The following is a 15,021-nucleotide window of genomic DNA, read 5'->3' on the forward strand; positions in this document are numbered from 1 at the left end:
AGTATCTCTCAAGATACAGAGAGTTTTTTAAGATTAGAAAAAGACCATTGGAGAATGCAGAGTTCAAACGCTGAGCCAGGCCAAGCATTGTTTGTCTACTCACGTCGTCATATTAAAATTACATTAGTGATTAGCCTCCAAAAACACTGTACCACCAGCCACCACCGAATCACATATGTAATTATATATATGTGTGTGTGTGTGTAGAGTTGAAAAACACGCACATCTGCAGTGTGTGTAGAGTTGAAAAACACGCACATCTGCAATCTTCTTTTGACCAACACCGCTATTCCCGGACACGATCCTGATTCCTGAACTCTTCGGCGAGAGAATAATGGAGTCTGGGCCACTATCGGCATCAGAGATCGCGGCGAAGTTGAATCTGCAGCCTCACCCTGAAGGTGGATTCTTCGCCGAGACTTTCCGTGATGGCTCCGTTCAACTTCTCAAGTCGCAGCTCCCACCTGAATGTAGGTGCTTCAACCTATCTCACTCGTTCTAATTTCTGTATAATCATACCAATCTTTCTGTTTTTCCTTCTCCGTTTCACCGCCTTCATTCAATTCTATCTGTTTCTACATTTTTTTGTTCCTTTAGATAAAGTTGACCGCCCAGTGTCTACTTGCATATACTTTCTGCTTCCGTCGGGGAGCGTGTCTCGCCTGCATCGTATTCCCTGTGCTGAAACCTGGCATCATTACATAGGAGAACCTCTTACGGTACGCTCCATTATATTTATTAATCGCTCATTTATAGAAAATTTTTATTCCCCTTTTAGGTTCTTCGCACTGAAAATGTTATCCACAAATTTTTGGTGGCAAAAGCACTTACTTAATTTTCCTTCACTTGTTTTGTCCCACTCAAAAGATATTACGAACGAATTCATCGACTAGTGGCTTTTTTCTTTGAACTGATCTTTGTGCCCTGTCTTTCTTTCTTGTCTTTCTTTAAATCTTTTTGTCTATAGACACGACAAATTACATCTCAAGTTCGATTCTTCTGATCAAAGACCTAAAGAATTTTAACCTTTTGTTATAAGATATATCAAGAAAGGTTTGGTGCTAACGGCATCTTTAACATGAGCTAATACTCTGTGTTAAATCTGCACCTAGTTTCCATCTCATGAACTTCTCTGTGCCTGAAGTTGGAGTGTTCACAGTCATATTTTTCTATGTTTTCTCGAGCGTTTCTCTACTCCATCCCTTAGCTCTGAGTACCTATCCACTTACAAAATATGGTGAATTTGGACTTGGTTGGAATTACTAGGAACTCAACATTAAAGTACAGCGTGGCTTTGTAATTATTACGTCTCTTTCTCCTATTAAAAGCATTAATCCGAATATGTTGCTTTTTAACCTGTTGGATGAACGTGCAGTGTGTAGCTTTTAACTCCCATCGATGGGCTATGATTCAGAAAATTAAACACATTCTTCTGAAAACTTGGCTTTCTATTTAAAGGCACCCTGATTAGCTACGAGTAATTGATTGTAACTAGGTGTTAGCAATCTGAAAGGAAAAAAAAAAACATCTGTGGAACTTCTTGCCTTGCAAATTTAATTTGATTCTTCCTGTTCCTCTTCTCTTCATAGCTTATGCGTTTTTTCGCAGGTAGTGGAAATAAATGATAAAGATGGAAGTCTCAAGTTTACCTGCCTTGGACCCAATCTGGCTGATAATCAGAAGCCACAGTACACAGTGCCTCCCAATGTGTGGTTTGGTTCATTCCCAACAAAGGATTTTGACATAACGCCAGATGGGTCTATGCGAGGAACTCCTCCTAGAGATCGTGAGAGCCATTACTCTCTAGTAGGTTGCACTTGTGCCCCTGCCTTTCAGTTCCAAGATTTTGAGCTGGGAAAACGTTCTGTTCTCATTTCTCAATTCCCCCACTTGGAATCTCTCGTCAATGCTCTCACGTATCCTGATTCCTGAGCTAGTCACTGAGTTTGAGAAACTATTTTAAGCTTGTGGTATTGGTTGCCAGATATCAAACCTCTTGTTCTCGTTGGTTCCCTTCTATTCAGGTGTGGATTACTTCTGTATTTTGTAAAATCTGAATATTTAGACCTTCAGGAGAATCAAATAATTGTTTTTCATACACTTATTTCAATATCAGTTAGCGTGATAAAGATCTCGTGGACTCAAAACAAATCCTATTTTGAAGTCCCATGGAAGATTTCGTGGCCTTGTCTCTAGCAATATCCGATTCGAGGTCCTCGATTTAGTGATCAGCAGCAAGATTTCGTGGATCTTCCGTTCTTTTGATATTTTTTAGACAGTCTTGTTTATATAGGTGATGCACAAAACTTTCTTCGTAACTATATAATAATTTTTAATTTTTAATTCTTAATGTCTAACCGTATAACTGGGAAAACGAGAATATGGATTAAATGCATTTTTTATAGCACGCCCCACACAACTCAAATGAACCTTACCCCGCAACAATAAATTCTACTTCATTTATTTCCAGAGACGGGTATTCTAGTTGAACCCTATTGGCTAAACCAACATTCAGAGGTAAACAATAGGATTATTCAATGGTTCAATTGAACAAAATGGACGTTATAAGCTGATTTGAATTGTCCAAATTGCTCGATTGAACAGATTATAAGATCCGCTTAGTGTGTAGCGTTCCTAATTTCGAAGTTTTTTTTTTTCCTTTTTCTTTCTTGCTTTTTAATTTTTTTGGGCTTTTGAAAACATAGATCACGCGTCTCCGCCGAAGAGACACCCTATGCAGGCAAGGCTTTTAAATATGCACAAAGTCCGGATTTTTTTTTTGGGCGAAGATCCCTCAAAGCTTGGAATCCTGCCAAAACGTATGTTATCAATTTATTATCTACTTATTTAGGGCTAAAATCTTCTGCAAGAAATTGCGACATGCTCCCTGGCATGCTTGAGCCTTAAAAGCTCTTGATTTTGCCCGGTTCATCCTCCAATTTGTCGCATTTCCTTGTCGCATTCATACATCCGAAATTACTGGTACAGTTCAACTTGCATTCTGCTTCAGCTATCACTTCAATGAACAGAGTTGTGCAGAATCGGAATACGAGAAGCCATTTATATCTCAAGAACAATATCTGCAATTAGAAAATATGAACGTACAATCAGATCACCATAATTACTTTGTATCTTGCCTTCTTTTTCTTCCCTCCCCAAAGAACAAGGGAACTCTGCGGGTAGAAAAGTACTCAAAGGATGTGCACTCAATTAATGTCAACTAGATAGGTGTTTGTGTTCAAACAACTTAAGTACTCAAATCTGCATGAACATTTAAAAAATGAATCATGTTTATGCATGAATATAGAAGTTACTGGTTGCTCATTTCTTTGGGATAAACAATAAATGACTTACATTCGGAATCTGTCTTGACCCACTTATTTCCATCATCGGCAACAGTATTGAACTCGTCTTCATCATTGTCGGATTTGGCAATTTGTTTGTCCTTCAGGTACTTCTTTTTAACCATCGTCGAACTTGGACCTTGCGGATATATCTTCTTATTGAGTATTGCCCTCAAAATCTAAAGTCAAAACCAGAGCAAAGTAAAAGTAAGATAATCAATCACAAACGAAGTATCATATACATTTCTGCAAATCTACGTTAAGGGCTAAGAAGAGAAGAGCACTGGCTTCACCTTCTCCATTCTGCTCTCTGTAGACAGTGGATCTTTGAAACTGGGAGTAGGATGAAGCCCACTCCTGCAAACAAACATCTTCTTGAGAAGAAAAGTAAGTGATTTGTTGCCAATTGCACTCTTATTGTTGTTGTTGTTGTTATTATCCAAACAAAGATCTTTTCCCCTGCAAGGAATCAAACTGCCGTTTGGTAACAATGTCTCTTTCTTTTCACAGTTTGAACAAGTATTCGTGTGATCAGCAGAGGATTCTTCCCGGAAGCACATCTTCAATTCATTCTGAAAATTGTCGCCTTCTTGTTCGTCAAGTGTAAGCTCTTGTACACAATCATGAGAGCATGATAAATCCTCTGCAACAATTCTTTCAGAGTCGTCTTTCAAATTGTTGTTTCCGAAGGTCCCAATTGCAAGGATTGCACGTGGCCAGTCACTGAACTCGTCTTTGCTAGCTTCATCCGCTACAAAAACTGGTGCGCAAATTAATGAACAAAACCTTAAATCTATATCATCGTCTATAAATCTGGAAATAAGATTCCTTCAATTGCGACAGATACAAATATGATAGAAAAGAGTGGAGAATGCTTACGAGTAGATGAACTTGAGTTAAGTTTGTTCTTCGCCTTACTGCCATTTAGCTTGCTGTGCATCCAATTAAATAGCTGCAACCAAAAGAGGAAACGACAAATGTGGTGAAGAATTAAGAAGCACTACCAACTCACTGTAACATGAGCTATAGGAATGGGTAGGAAGACAAATAAAAAAAAAAGAAAAATTGGTTACCTTCATTTCGAATTGAGGAAACTAAGTAAGGGAAAGATGATGGAAGATCGGCGTCTCCAAGAGATGAAGAGAGCGCGCAGATCCCCTACAGTTAAAGAGGTGAAGCCGTGGAGGAGTATAAATAGAAAGGGAAGTGTGGTGTGTGCAGAATTTTACAGCCAACCAAGTCGACGCCTCTGGTTCAAGTTCCCAAATCCGGCCCTTTGCCGCCACTTCTCTCTCGTCTTTTTCTTTGTCTCATGATCACAAATTATATATGGCTGATGGCAAAAAATGTGTTGGGAGGCTTGCCCAAGGCGCCACTATCTCGACTTTGTCCTAACTTTTTGAATCAAATAACAAGGTTCCCAGAGTTACCCCAGTTTCTCTGGATGCTAAGATCCAAATGGTAAAACAATGTAATTTAACAGCTCCAACGCCATCTCGTTACAGAGGAAATAAAGAGTACCGACTAGCAAAGTAAGGATGAGCTTGACAACCTAAGCAGAAATGACACGTAATAAATGTTTTCGAGTGAATAAATATGCCATTCGTGAGTTCTTAAATCATAAATTTATTTTTTTGTTCAAACAATACGTGTTTATATAATACCTACACTACTCAGGAGATATATAAATATAATCTTAAAGCTTTCAAAGATCATAAATACATTTCTAATATCTAAATACGATCACTGCGAAGGTGGCAAAAAATCCGATTGAGTACGTGTTTAATTTCAAGTTAATCGTGATCGAAATCATGTTTTGACCAAAACAATATGACAATAGTTTTGCCAGCCAGAAAGAGCTACGTACAAAATCACCACAACCACACATACTATAAAATGCGTAAAGATTAAATGAAAAACCTACACATAATCTAGGAGGATGCGTAGAGAATTAAAAAGAATAATTTATAAATAGTATTACCGTTCTTAATTAATATTCGTGTGATGATTAGGTGGGGTTATATGCATTACATAAAGTTTTCAAAAATAATTCACACTGTTAATTAGTGAATATTTGCTGCGGCTTTCATGTTTTAAAATATACTTCTATGCATATAATGACTATTAAGGGCGGGTCATGTGAGTTACACAAGAGTTAGATTTAACAAATTCTCATGTTGCATCTCGGTTTGTTGCCCCTAATAGTACATTGCTAGCATTATATCAGGATACCCGCTCTTCGACGTCTGTTAAAATTAAGATTGCATATATGATTTTTTTCTTTTGGGTTAAAAATTGCATAGTTATTTATTATATCTATCAACGTGCATGGCACAACACGTGCGCGAATCAGTGAAATTGTTTTTGGCTCAAATAATACAACTTATTAAACTTTTATTATTATCAGTAGGCGTGACTACTTTCATATTTGATTTTATATAAGTGTGCGTGTTATACTTTATATAGAAACGCATTATATTCATAAGTTGAGTAATGCTGTTTATCTTAAACGCTGTAAAATGTGGGATTTACATTCAAGTTTCTGTAAGACTAACATTTACAGCAACAAAAAAGCCATATTCAAGATAGAAAATATAACATAATATCAGAACATTGTAGAAGTTAGAAAATGGCCTGATTTGTTGTCACCAAATAAAAGAAGAACGCATGAGAGACTTCGAGATGCTCTGGAACATTCCCTTTGCTTCTCCTTCCCTCCTGATCGTATGTGGTCTCTTCTCTGTGGAACGCTTGAGAGACTTTCCTTTGTTTAGTCTCATTTGAGCTAATTAAATACGTTTCCATTCCACTAATAAATAAAAGATGATTTAATAGGTTTCAGAAATTACTGGATGATAATTTGTGAGCAGAGTTCGCGGGGGGTGTCCCTTACTCACCCGACCCCTGCGTTCTGCTGAGACGTCGCATCACCACCACCATTCCTTTTAAATCCCCTTACCCTTATTGCTCGTACATATTATTCAGGACCAGTACATATTATTGCATTAAATTTATTTTATTATAAAGAGCATTTTAAATCCAGACTTTCAAATAAACGTATAGTATGTGTCCCTGTGCAGGCATGCATGCAATTCTGGATGTAGATGTTGCTTACTAAGTGAGATTAAAGGCTAAATTTGATTCATATTAGTGCGGGAGAGATTACATTTAGGTGTGTGTAATACTAGTAATTAGTTGGAATAAAGAAGCGAACGCGAGTGAGAGGTAAATAATGGAAAAGAAAGAAAAGAAGTGAAGTCAAAGTAATGAAAGGTTTCTCGTACTTTGATAAACGCCAAATCGAGAAACCAAACCCAAACTTACCTAATTAAGTTGAAGAGTGAATATTCTTTGATTCTTGGTGAGGAATTCGAAAATCTAAGATTTGAGAAATGAAAGCGTAGATACAAAAGTGGGTGGCGCAAACACAGAACACGAAGACAGGTGTTGGAGAGGCTTAGGTGAGATGGGAGGGCACGTGAAGATGTTGGTAAGAAGAGTAACGGAAAACGAAGCCAGGCATGTGGGAGGTGGAAGGGAAGCCACGTGTCAAAGAACAGGCGAGGAGATAAAAACACGGGGACCGTACCAGACCAACACGTGGCTCGAAGGTGAAGCTGAGGTGAAATGTTTGTCATGGAGAGAAGCAAACAGGAGCACGTAAAATAGAGGGCACGCAGGAGATCATCCCCACAACACATGCGAAACTTTGATTGCTGCTCAAGGAACGCGCATGGGTTGGTGTCCCACGTAACACTATCTTAATCTTTTCACTCCCTATCAAGCTATCCTCACTCATTTGCGCCCTTCATTTCCTTAATTATTTGTTTGTTATTACTTACTCTAACTAATTAATCATTACACAAATTCATGCTTTAATTAAGTACTTAATCAGTTTCGTATTACGTACGTGCTAAACTCACGTGAATTACGCGAGGGTTCCTAATCGGCTGAATCTCTCTTCCCCCACCACCCAACTCATCACCATCTATGATATTCTTCGACTTTGGTCATCACCCTTATCCCTCTCCGTCTTAGTCTCGATGATTTCAATTTGAGTTTCAAGAATGACCTTCGTTTTGATCTGGTTTTGGATTGAACCACATTTCAGATTTGGATTTAATCCCCAGTATCAATATACTACCTCTGATTTTTAATATTAGAGCTAGTTAACTAATTTGAGTAGATTAAAAATATTAGTTAAGTTAACTATTTGTAATAAATATGTGAATATTTTTCTTTTTAAAATATTCTTACTAATCATGTATATTAGTTAAAATTATCATTTGATGAACCTTTAATATGTACCACTACTATAAAGACTACTTTGAAAAAATAGACAAATATGAAAAAAAAATAAATTTCAGTCTTTTATTTAAAATCAAATAGAATGTCGAACTAACTCTTCTATTATTATTTTTTTTGGTGAAAAACTAGCTCTTGGACTAGAAATAGTATTGTTGAAAGTATAGATAACCAATTTGTTTCTTTTTCCCCTGTTTTTTCTTTTTGCCAAAAGATAACCAATCTACTGGACTCTCGATCGGCGTCCACTAATACATTCATTTATTTTTTCCCCAAAAATTTATTGCCAATCATAGTCAAAGGAAAAAAGCCGCACAAAATCATTTATTCCTTTGCATGTTAATTAACTAGATTTGGATCCTCCGTTATTTATATTAGTATATATGGAGTTTGAGGTCGGGTGCACTATTTAATTAGGACTTGATTATATAAATACATGATTTCTGTATGGTACCAACAATTTTATAGCTTATAATTAGGAAAGTAAGATTATGTGATTCATTCAAATACAGTAGCGGAGGGAGGAAACGATGTTCCAAAATGATCTTTGAAAAGGATCTGCTTTAAACCAGATCTCAACCCAAAAAAATAAAATTTTGCTTCTGCCCTGTTCAAATATGTTGTCCAATTATAAACGACAAATGAAGTCCAAAAACAAAAGAGGACAATGGAAGTCATAGCATACCCCCATACGTGTCACTTTCAGGATTGAAAAGCAGGGCTTCTGTTAACGTGTCAACCCATAACGCCCAGTCTCAAGGATCCCTTTCGTTTTCTGTGTTCTGAGTCATCATTCTCATGGATAACTTGGTAAATAGATTTCGAGTTTTAAAGGGGAGAGAACATGGCCCCACGGGTTTTCAGCTATGTTTTCATCACAGGTCAGTAATATCTGCTCCTTCTTTCTTGCCCCGCGGATTTCCTTCTTCGTAGCAATTTGTTTATGTGATTGCACTACGCAAATCGAATTGGGATAGAATTGCGTTTGTTCATAGATATCTTCTTGTTTCACTCAGCTGTTTGATATTGATTCCATCATGGTTTCTCTTGGATTCATTTTACTTTTTATATTAAGCACTAACGATAGCCAAGCAAGGTGATGGTGATCAATAGCGATTGAATAGCGCAAGGGGAGACCATAAGGGTGAGAAGAAAGGCTTAGAACACCGAAGTCAGTAACCTTAAAAAAGGAAAATGAATCCAATAAAACTAATAGAAATAGGATTTGACGTGAAGAATTCATTTGATGACAAAATAATTTGTCATCCTGTTATTTATATTTGATGCATCATTGGAAGTAGATGTTGTTGCATAATTGATAATCTGATAGAATTATATCGTTTTAAAAATATATTCCAAGTACAAAGGTTATATAAGTAAAATAATTCGATTGAACTCATTAGTAACATTACTACACTAGGTTCATAAGTTCTATAGGTAATGGATAATTGTCAAAAATGATCTACGTAACCTGCACAAGAGTGGTGAGAAAATGATACTCAAAAGGTGTTTTCTGTTCCAGAAGGAAATTATGATCATGCTGTTCTTTTAGCGACTGAAACTAAACACCTGCTTGGTCAAATTGAATTATTCCTAATGAACATGTATCGTAGAGCTGTTGGCATATGAGGCCAAACAACTAGAATTTCAATGTCTGATAATAAGTTGACCACCAGTACTCAAGCTATATCTCTTGTACTCCCAATCCGCACAAAATACAGAAAAAGGAAAATGAAGAATGTGACACGTTTACTTTTTAGGTGGACCTGTCTACTGCCAGATGGGCTTTCAAATCCCTGCATATCCAAATAACGGTGCTTAACTGGTAAACTGCCATAAATGTGAAAATTTGCCAATTATTCATAAGTTCTGAGGTTCTAGGAGTCCAACATGAGGAATGGCATCTAATTATTTATCAAGCTTAGAAGGAATCTATAAAGATTATCGCCAACCAGCACTGATCATTGCGGGATTCTTTGTGGTTATAGCTTTAACACTCTCCATTTTTCTTATTCTGCAACATCTCAGATCGTATACCAACCCTGCGGTGAGTTATTTTCCTCATTGTAATCTAAACAGTCAAGTACATTTTTTAAAGTTCTTATTGTTCAATTGGTTTACCTTTGACATGCCATGAGCTATGCGTAAGTTTTATGATTCTTGGTCCTTCAGGTTGTTAATAATATTGATGTTTGGAAACTGTATTCATATACAGTTAGGACTTTTCCAAGAGCATAACATGCAATCTTTTGATTGTCACAGCTGTTAAGCCCCCAGAGAGGAAAAGAAAATACTAGGTGTTGTCACATATTTCTTGCTACATTGCATCTTGAGCAGGACCTATAGGAGTATTGGAGAAAAAATTGACTGCGTATATAGCACCCATGCTGATTTAGTTCATTGGATATTTAATTGTCAAACGTATGAGCCGGAGGTCACATAAATAATTGAGTGATTGAATTAAGCATACTATCCTTTAATTTGGGAAGTTTTAATGGTTTTACTCATGCTAGAGTTTCTTTGAACTCGAACATTACCAGTCATTATTGGCAAAGGCATTTACAATTAGCATGTTATCATGTGAATGAAGTTTTAAATGAAGTCTGAGTTAAGAATTTTATTCTCTATGCATGATCATAAAACCCACAATAAAACTCTTCATAGTATATATAATCTCTTAATCCATAATTAACTTGTATTCAGGAACAGAAGTGGCTTGTTGCTGTCATTTTTATTGTTCCAGTCTATGCTACAGAGTCCGTAAGTTTCTGACTCTAAAAATTGTATTCTTGATTTTGTATTGGCATTTTGGACCAGTGAATGGAAGCAATAACTACATGCAGATCTGAAGTTTTAAGACTGTATCAAGATGCATGCATTTGTTGATTGGTTTATATTTGAGCTATTCCCAATCTTTTGTTTGAGGAGACATGAACATCGAACATTGGTTAATTACTCTTGTACAATACCCTGCATGTGTTGGTGGATTCATCACTAAATTTGGGATTTGAAGCAACTTTAGGAAGGATGAGTTGAAGCACACCCATCATAACATTTGATTGATGTCATGAAATAGAGTTGAAGAGTATACTTCGAAGTTTGAATGCAGTTCTTTTTCCTGAAAGAGTTAATCCAACCATCCAAGTGCAACCTGAGTTTATGCCTTGATAAACAATTTTTACCTGAAGGAGGGATGTGAGGGGATTAACTATGGACAACCAGATATGTTGCAGCACTAAAGGCTTATGTTTGACTTCACCATTTTATAGTAATAAGATATTAAATTTCTATAGTGCACTTTCTTTTCAACTTCATCGTCTAATTGATGCCTTCCTCTGTCATGAGTTATTTCTCCTTTGAGAAAATTAAGGAAAAGGGGGAAAAGGATGTCTCTAATAAATCTGTGCATGTAAGTGACGTCAATAATAATACAAAGCTTCACTTCTGTCTCTTGTCCTTCCAGATTATATCTCTGTGGAATCCAAGATTATCACTTGCATGTGACATTCTGAGAAGCTGCTATGAAGCATTTGCTCTGTACTCTTTTGGCAGATATCTTATTGCTTGCCTCGGTAAGTTACTGTTACAAGTCTTGAGAGAACATTGTTATGTGTTCTGATATCTTACAAATCTAGGTCTCTGTCTCCGTTAAAATTAGCATGGCATGTTTTGAAAGTTTCAGTGGATTCAGGCTTTAGAATACTTTGACTGGCTCGGAAATCTGTGAAATAAAAATGAATAATTTTTATGTTCCCCACTTGTGTAATCTGTTCTAGGTATAAGGAAAGGGGAAAAAAAAGGATATGCAGATGGATTTCTTTATAAAGAAGAATATATTATTTGGGCTACTCAAGTCAAAGGTAAAATAGGTCATGTAAGTCGTAGAATAGATTGAGAAACGTTTCTGCTTTGCAAGTGGCGGATAATATACCTAAATCTTTACTTCAATGCTACCCACCTCTTTCATCGTTAACAAGAGTATCAGATAGTTTGGCATGACTTCACAATCATATGCTTTATGTCATTTTGCTTATTCAAATAAGGTTAGGAAAATATAATATTTCAAGTTGATGTTATCTTTTCTCTGAAATTACTGGCTCAAATTTTCACACTACTATTTTTTTGTCCGAGAATTCTGTTTAGAAGAGACAACATATCTTGAGTTTAATTGTCATTCTATCCTCTCCAACAAAAATTTTGTTAGGGGGTGAAAGAAGTGTCGTAGAACTACTTGAAAATGAATCGGGAGAAGAACTTGGAAAATCATTGTTAGAAGGATCAGATGAAAACTCCAATGTACGACAAAGATCATTCTACAACTTTTTTTGGCATCCTTCTGCTATTGGAAAAGATCTTCTCTCTATAGAAAAATTTGGTCTTGTCCAATATGTAAGTCACTGAAGTTTTCTATGGGCGGGACATTGTGAATTTGTAATTCCGAAAGGACACTGATATTGCCTGGTATAGTGCAGATGATCCTGAAGACTCTCTTTGCATTCTTAGCATTTTTGTTGGAACTCTTTGGAGTTTATGGTGATGGAGAGTTCAAGTGGCACTATGGGTATGTTCCTCGTACAAAATTTGATCCAGTACTATCTTAGTGCAGGACTGTATCACGTAATTATTTGTTGTTCATTCATATTTCAAATATATACTTTTCTTATCCGTTATTTATACATAGTAATAAATTCTAGCCATTATATCTCTATTTTCTGGTGATATTAATAATGGTACTGCATCTTTTACAGGTACCCATATATGGCAGTTGTATTGAACTTCAGCCAGATGTGGGCGTTATATTGCCTTGTGCAATTCTATAATGTCACCCATGAACGGCTTGAACCAATAAAGCCACTTGCGAAATTCATTAGCTTTAAGGCCATTGTGTTTGCAACTTGGTGGCAAGGCGTAGGCATTGCGCTATTGTGTGCATTTGGAGTACTCCCGAAGGAGAGGAAAGGACAAAATGGACTGCAGGATTTCTTAATTTGTATAGAGGTTGGTTCCTTCGTTATTCTATGGTGTAGACTTCGAACTATTCTTTTGTTAGCTACTTTGATACTCCAAAGAAGATATAAAAATTTTAACGTGTAGGCTTCTATAGGCATTTGTGCAAAATGCCCAAGTGAGAAAAGAAAGTTTAAATGCTCTGGGAGAGATTAAGACAGACTAAATGCTTCAGGCTGTAGCTAATTAGTCTAAGCTCAGTCATGATGAATTTCCTGTGAAAAGTACTGATGGGAGATTACTGAATTCCAGGACAGACAGGCGACCAGCTGATAGAGAATAGAGAAAAGAATCAGAAAAGATAATATTACCTCCCACCTTTGTTATAGAAGTTAGTTGAGGGGTTGAATTTTGTTTATAAAGCCTCAATCCACCTTGTCTCTCAAATTTATTATTTCTTTTCCAAAATATTTCTATTAGTTGTAAGGAATTCTCATTAAAGCATAATTTGAATGTAGATGATTAAATAGGCCAGTTTGGGCATTTAATACACATTTGATATAAATAATTAACTTATTAGTTTTTTTAATCTCCTCAAAGTAGTTATGTAGTTCTTATCTTAAGCATGGGAGGAGAATTAATTATTTGTAAATTTTGGATTGTGAATTAGGAGTTGAAGATAAATATTTATCTTTGCATCTCTGTGCTGCCAGACCGGCAGTCTTATATTGTCCTTATATTCTTTAAAATAAAAATAGTGGGCTTCTACTTTTGAAATGAGTCTCACTTATGAAGATGTATAAATGATATATAAATATATAGATTTGGACTGTTTGATCTCTGTTACGTTCCATATTGATGCAGATGGCGATTGCAGCTGTTGCACATATGTGTGTATTTTCCGCAAAACCATATCATTTTCTCCCTGCTTCTGCTATGGAAAGTTACCAAAGAAACAATAAAAGGGTCGCTGAAATTAAATGAAAACGAGGAAAAACCAGCTGTGCTTGAAGAGACAGAAGCTCAAGTTCAGGCTCCAGGAACAAGCATCAAAGAGAGTGTCCAGGATATTGTCGTTGAAGGTGGCCAACGGGTAAGTTCTTTGCATAGTAATGACCACCAAGATAAGTTTTTATAATCACTACTCGCCATTTAATCATTTCCTATGGGAAAGATACTGATACATATATATATATATATATAATATAAAAAAAAAGGTTGTCAAGGATGTGGTGTTGACAATTAGTCAAGCCATAGGACCTATGGAACAGGGGGTTTGAGAATTCAGCAAACCTTCCACCGCAAATCAGAGGCTTCAGAGGATGAAGAATCGATTGTAGAAGTTGGGAAAGAGGTGACGGAAAATTTTACGGGCGATGAGAATGAAATTGATGTTTAACCTGTAAGAAGAATTATTGTTGTGATAATGAGGATGAAATTTAGCCTTGCTGATGTTCCAAAGTCTGATTGTAACCTTAGGAATTTGAGCCGATTATGATGGAGTTTTCCTTCAACTCCAAGTCCCTGCTAAAAATTACTCCCTCCGCCCGTAACTTTTTTAAGTTAATTAAAACCAGTTATTAAAAATTATTAGTTAAAGGAGTTTGATTAATTGATTAAAATATGCTATAACAAGGATGAGGAAAAGTAATCCAGCTAGCATTGCATTATTACTAAAAACGATAAATAAAACGTCGTGGAAAATGATGTTACAGCGTTTGATTTTCTGTTTACCACCTGTAGTCGAAATGCTCTCCTTCAACCATACGCATAAATGTGATGCAAGCTCGATCATGATTTGTTCATTTTTCACAAAAGCTGCATTGAGAATGAGGGCTAGGGCGCGTGGGGACTATGGTTGGGGGGCATTGTTACAATATACTGCCCTTAATATGATATAAGAGTTAGGTTGAATGCTTCACTTTTAATTTGATTCTAAATATAATATTTTAATATATTGTTGCTCTTATTTTTTTATTTTTCTCAAAGTAATCATTATATTGGTTGTATATGTTAAATGTTTCATCATATGGTACTTCTAACTAATTACACATAGTTAATAAAAGTATTTTAGAAAAGACAATATCTATTTATTTCAAATAACTAAATTAACTAATTTTGGTAGTCTACTTAAAATTAGTTAACTAACTCTTATATTTAGGATTGAAGGTAATATATTACTTTGTAAATGTACATTTTTTTTATTAATATGGTGTAATGAGGATACTCCTTTGATAAGGAAACTTAAATTGATTTCTTGAGTAGACTCTTTCTAATTAAATCTATAATATATCTAAATTAGGAATTAAATTTCGAATTACTTGTTAATGCGACAAGAGTCCTTATCACCCATGAATTAGTTGAATTTAGAAAATAATTCATTTAAAAATTATAAATTCAAGCATCAAAATGAATTTCATTGCAA

The 15,021-nt window shown here is 35.8% G+C and overlaps 3 protein-coding genes across 3 annotated transcripts; 2 read left to right on the top strand and 1 right to left on the bottom strand.

Annotated features, from left to right (window-relative positions):
- Positions 1–258: 258 nt before the first annotated feature.
- Positions 259–2,110, top strand: LOC114738868 (uncharacterized). Its single transcript, XM_028926933.1, has 3 exons — positions 259–470; positions 598–719; positions 1,609–2,110. Exons 1-3 carry the CDS (start codon positions 335–337, stop codon positions 1,930–1,932), a joined length of 582 nt encoding a protein of 193 aa, XP_028782766.1. The 5' UTR covers positions 259–334; the 3' UTR covers positions 1,933–2,110.
- Positions 2,111–2,777: 667 nt separating this feature from the next.
- Positions 2,778–4,520, bottom strand: LOC114738858 (uncharacterized). Its single transcript, XM_028926925.1, has 5 exons — positions 4,418–4,520; positions 4,224–4,296; positions 3,638–4,104; positions 3,355–3,523; positions 2,778–3,080 (listed from the first exon to the last, which is right to left on the bottom strand). Exons 1-5 carry the CDS (start codon positions 4,421–4,423, stop codon positions 3,061–3,063), a joined length of 735 nt encoding a protein of 244 aa, XP_028782758.1. The 5' UTR covers positions 4,424–4,520; the 3' UTR covers positions 2,778–3,060.
- Positions 4,521–9,546: 5,026 nt separating this feature from the next.
- LOC114738874 (protein LAZ1 homolog 2) lies at positions 9,547–13,995 on the top strand. Its single transcript, XM_028926941.1, is given in 10 exon segments — positions 9,547–9,696; positions 10,353–10,409; positions 11,113–11,221; positions 11,854–12,038; positions 12,122–12,210; positions 12,398–12,647; positions 13,461–13,534; positions 13,536–13,689; positions 13,814–13,871; positions 13,874–13,995. Coding segments are annotated over 10 exon segments (1,248 nt in total).
- The last annotated feature ends 1,026 nt before the right edge of the window (positions 13,996–15,021 follow it).

This window comes from Neltuma alba, unplaced genomic scaffold (genome assembly GCF_004799145.2).
Source record: "Neltuma alba isolate B1F8T4 unplaced genomic scaffold, ASM479914v2 tig00013699_pilon, whole genome shotgun sequence".
NCBI lineage: Eukaryota > Viridiplantae > Streptophyta > Magnoliopsida > Fabales > Fabaceae > Neltuma > Neltuma alba.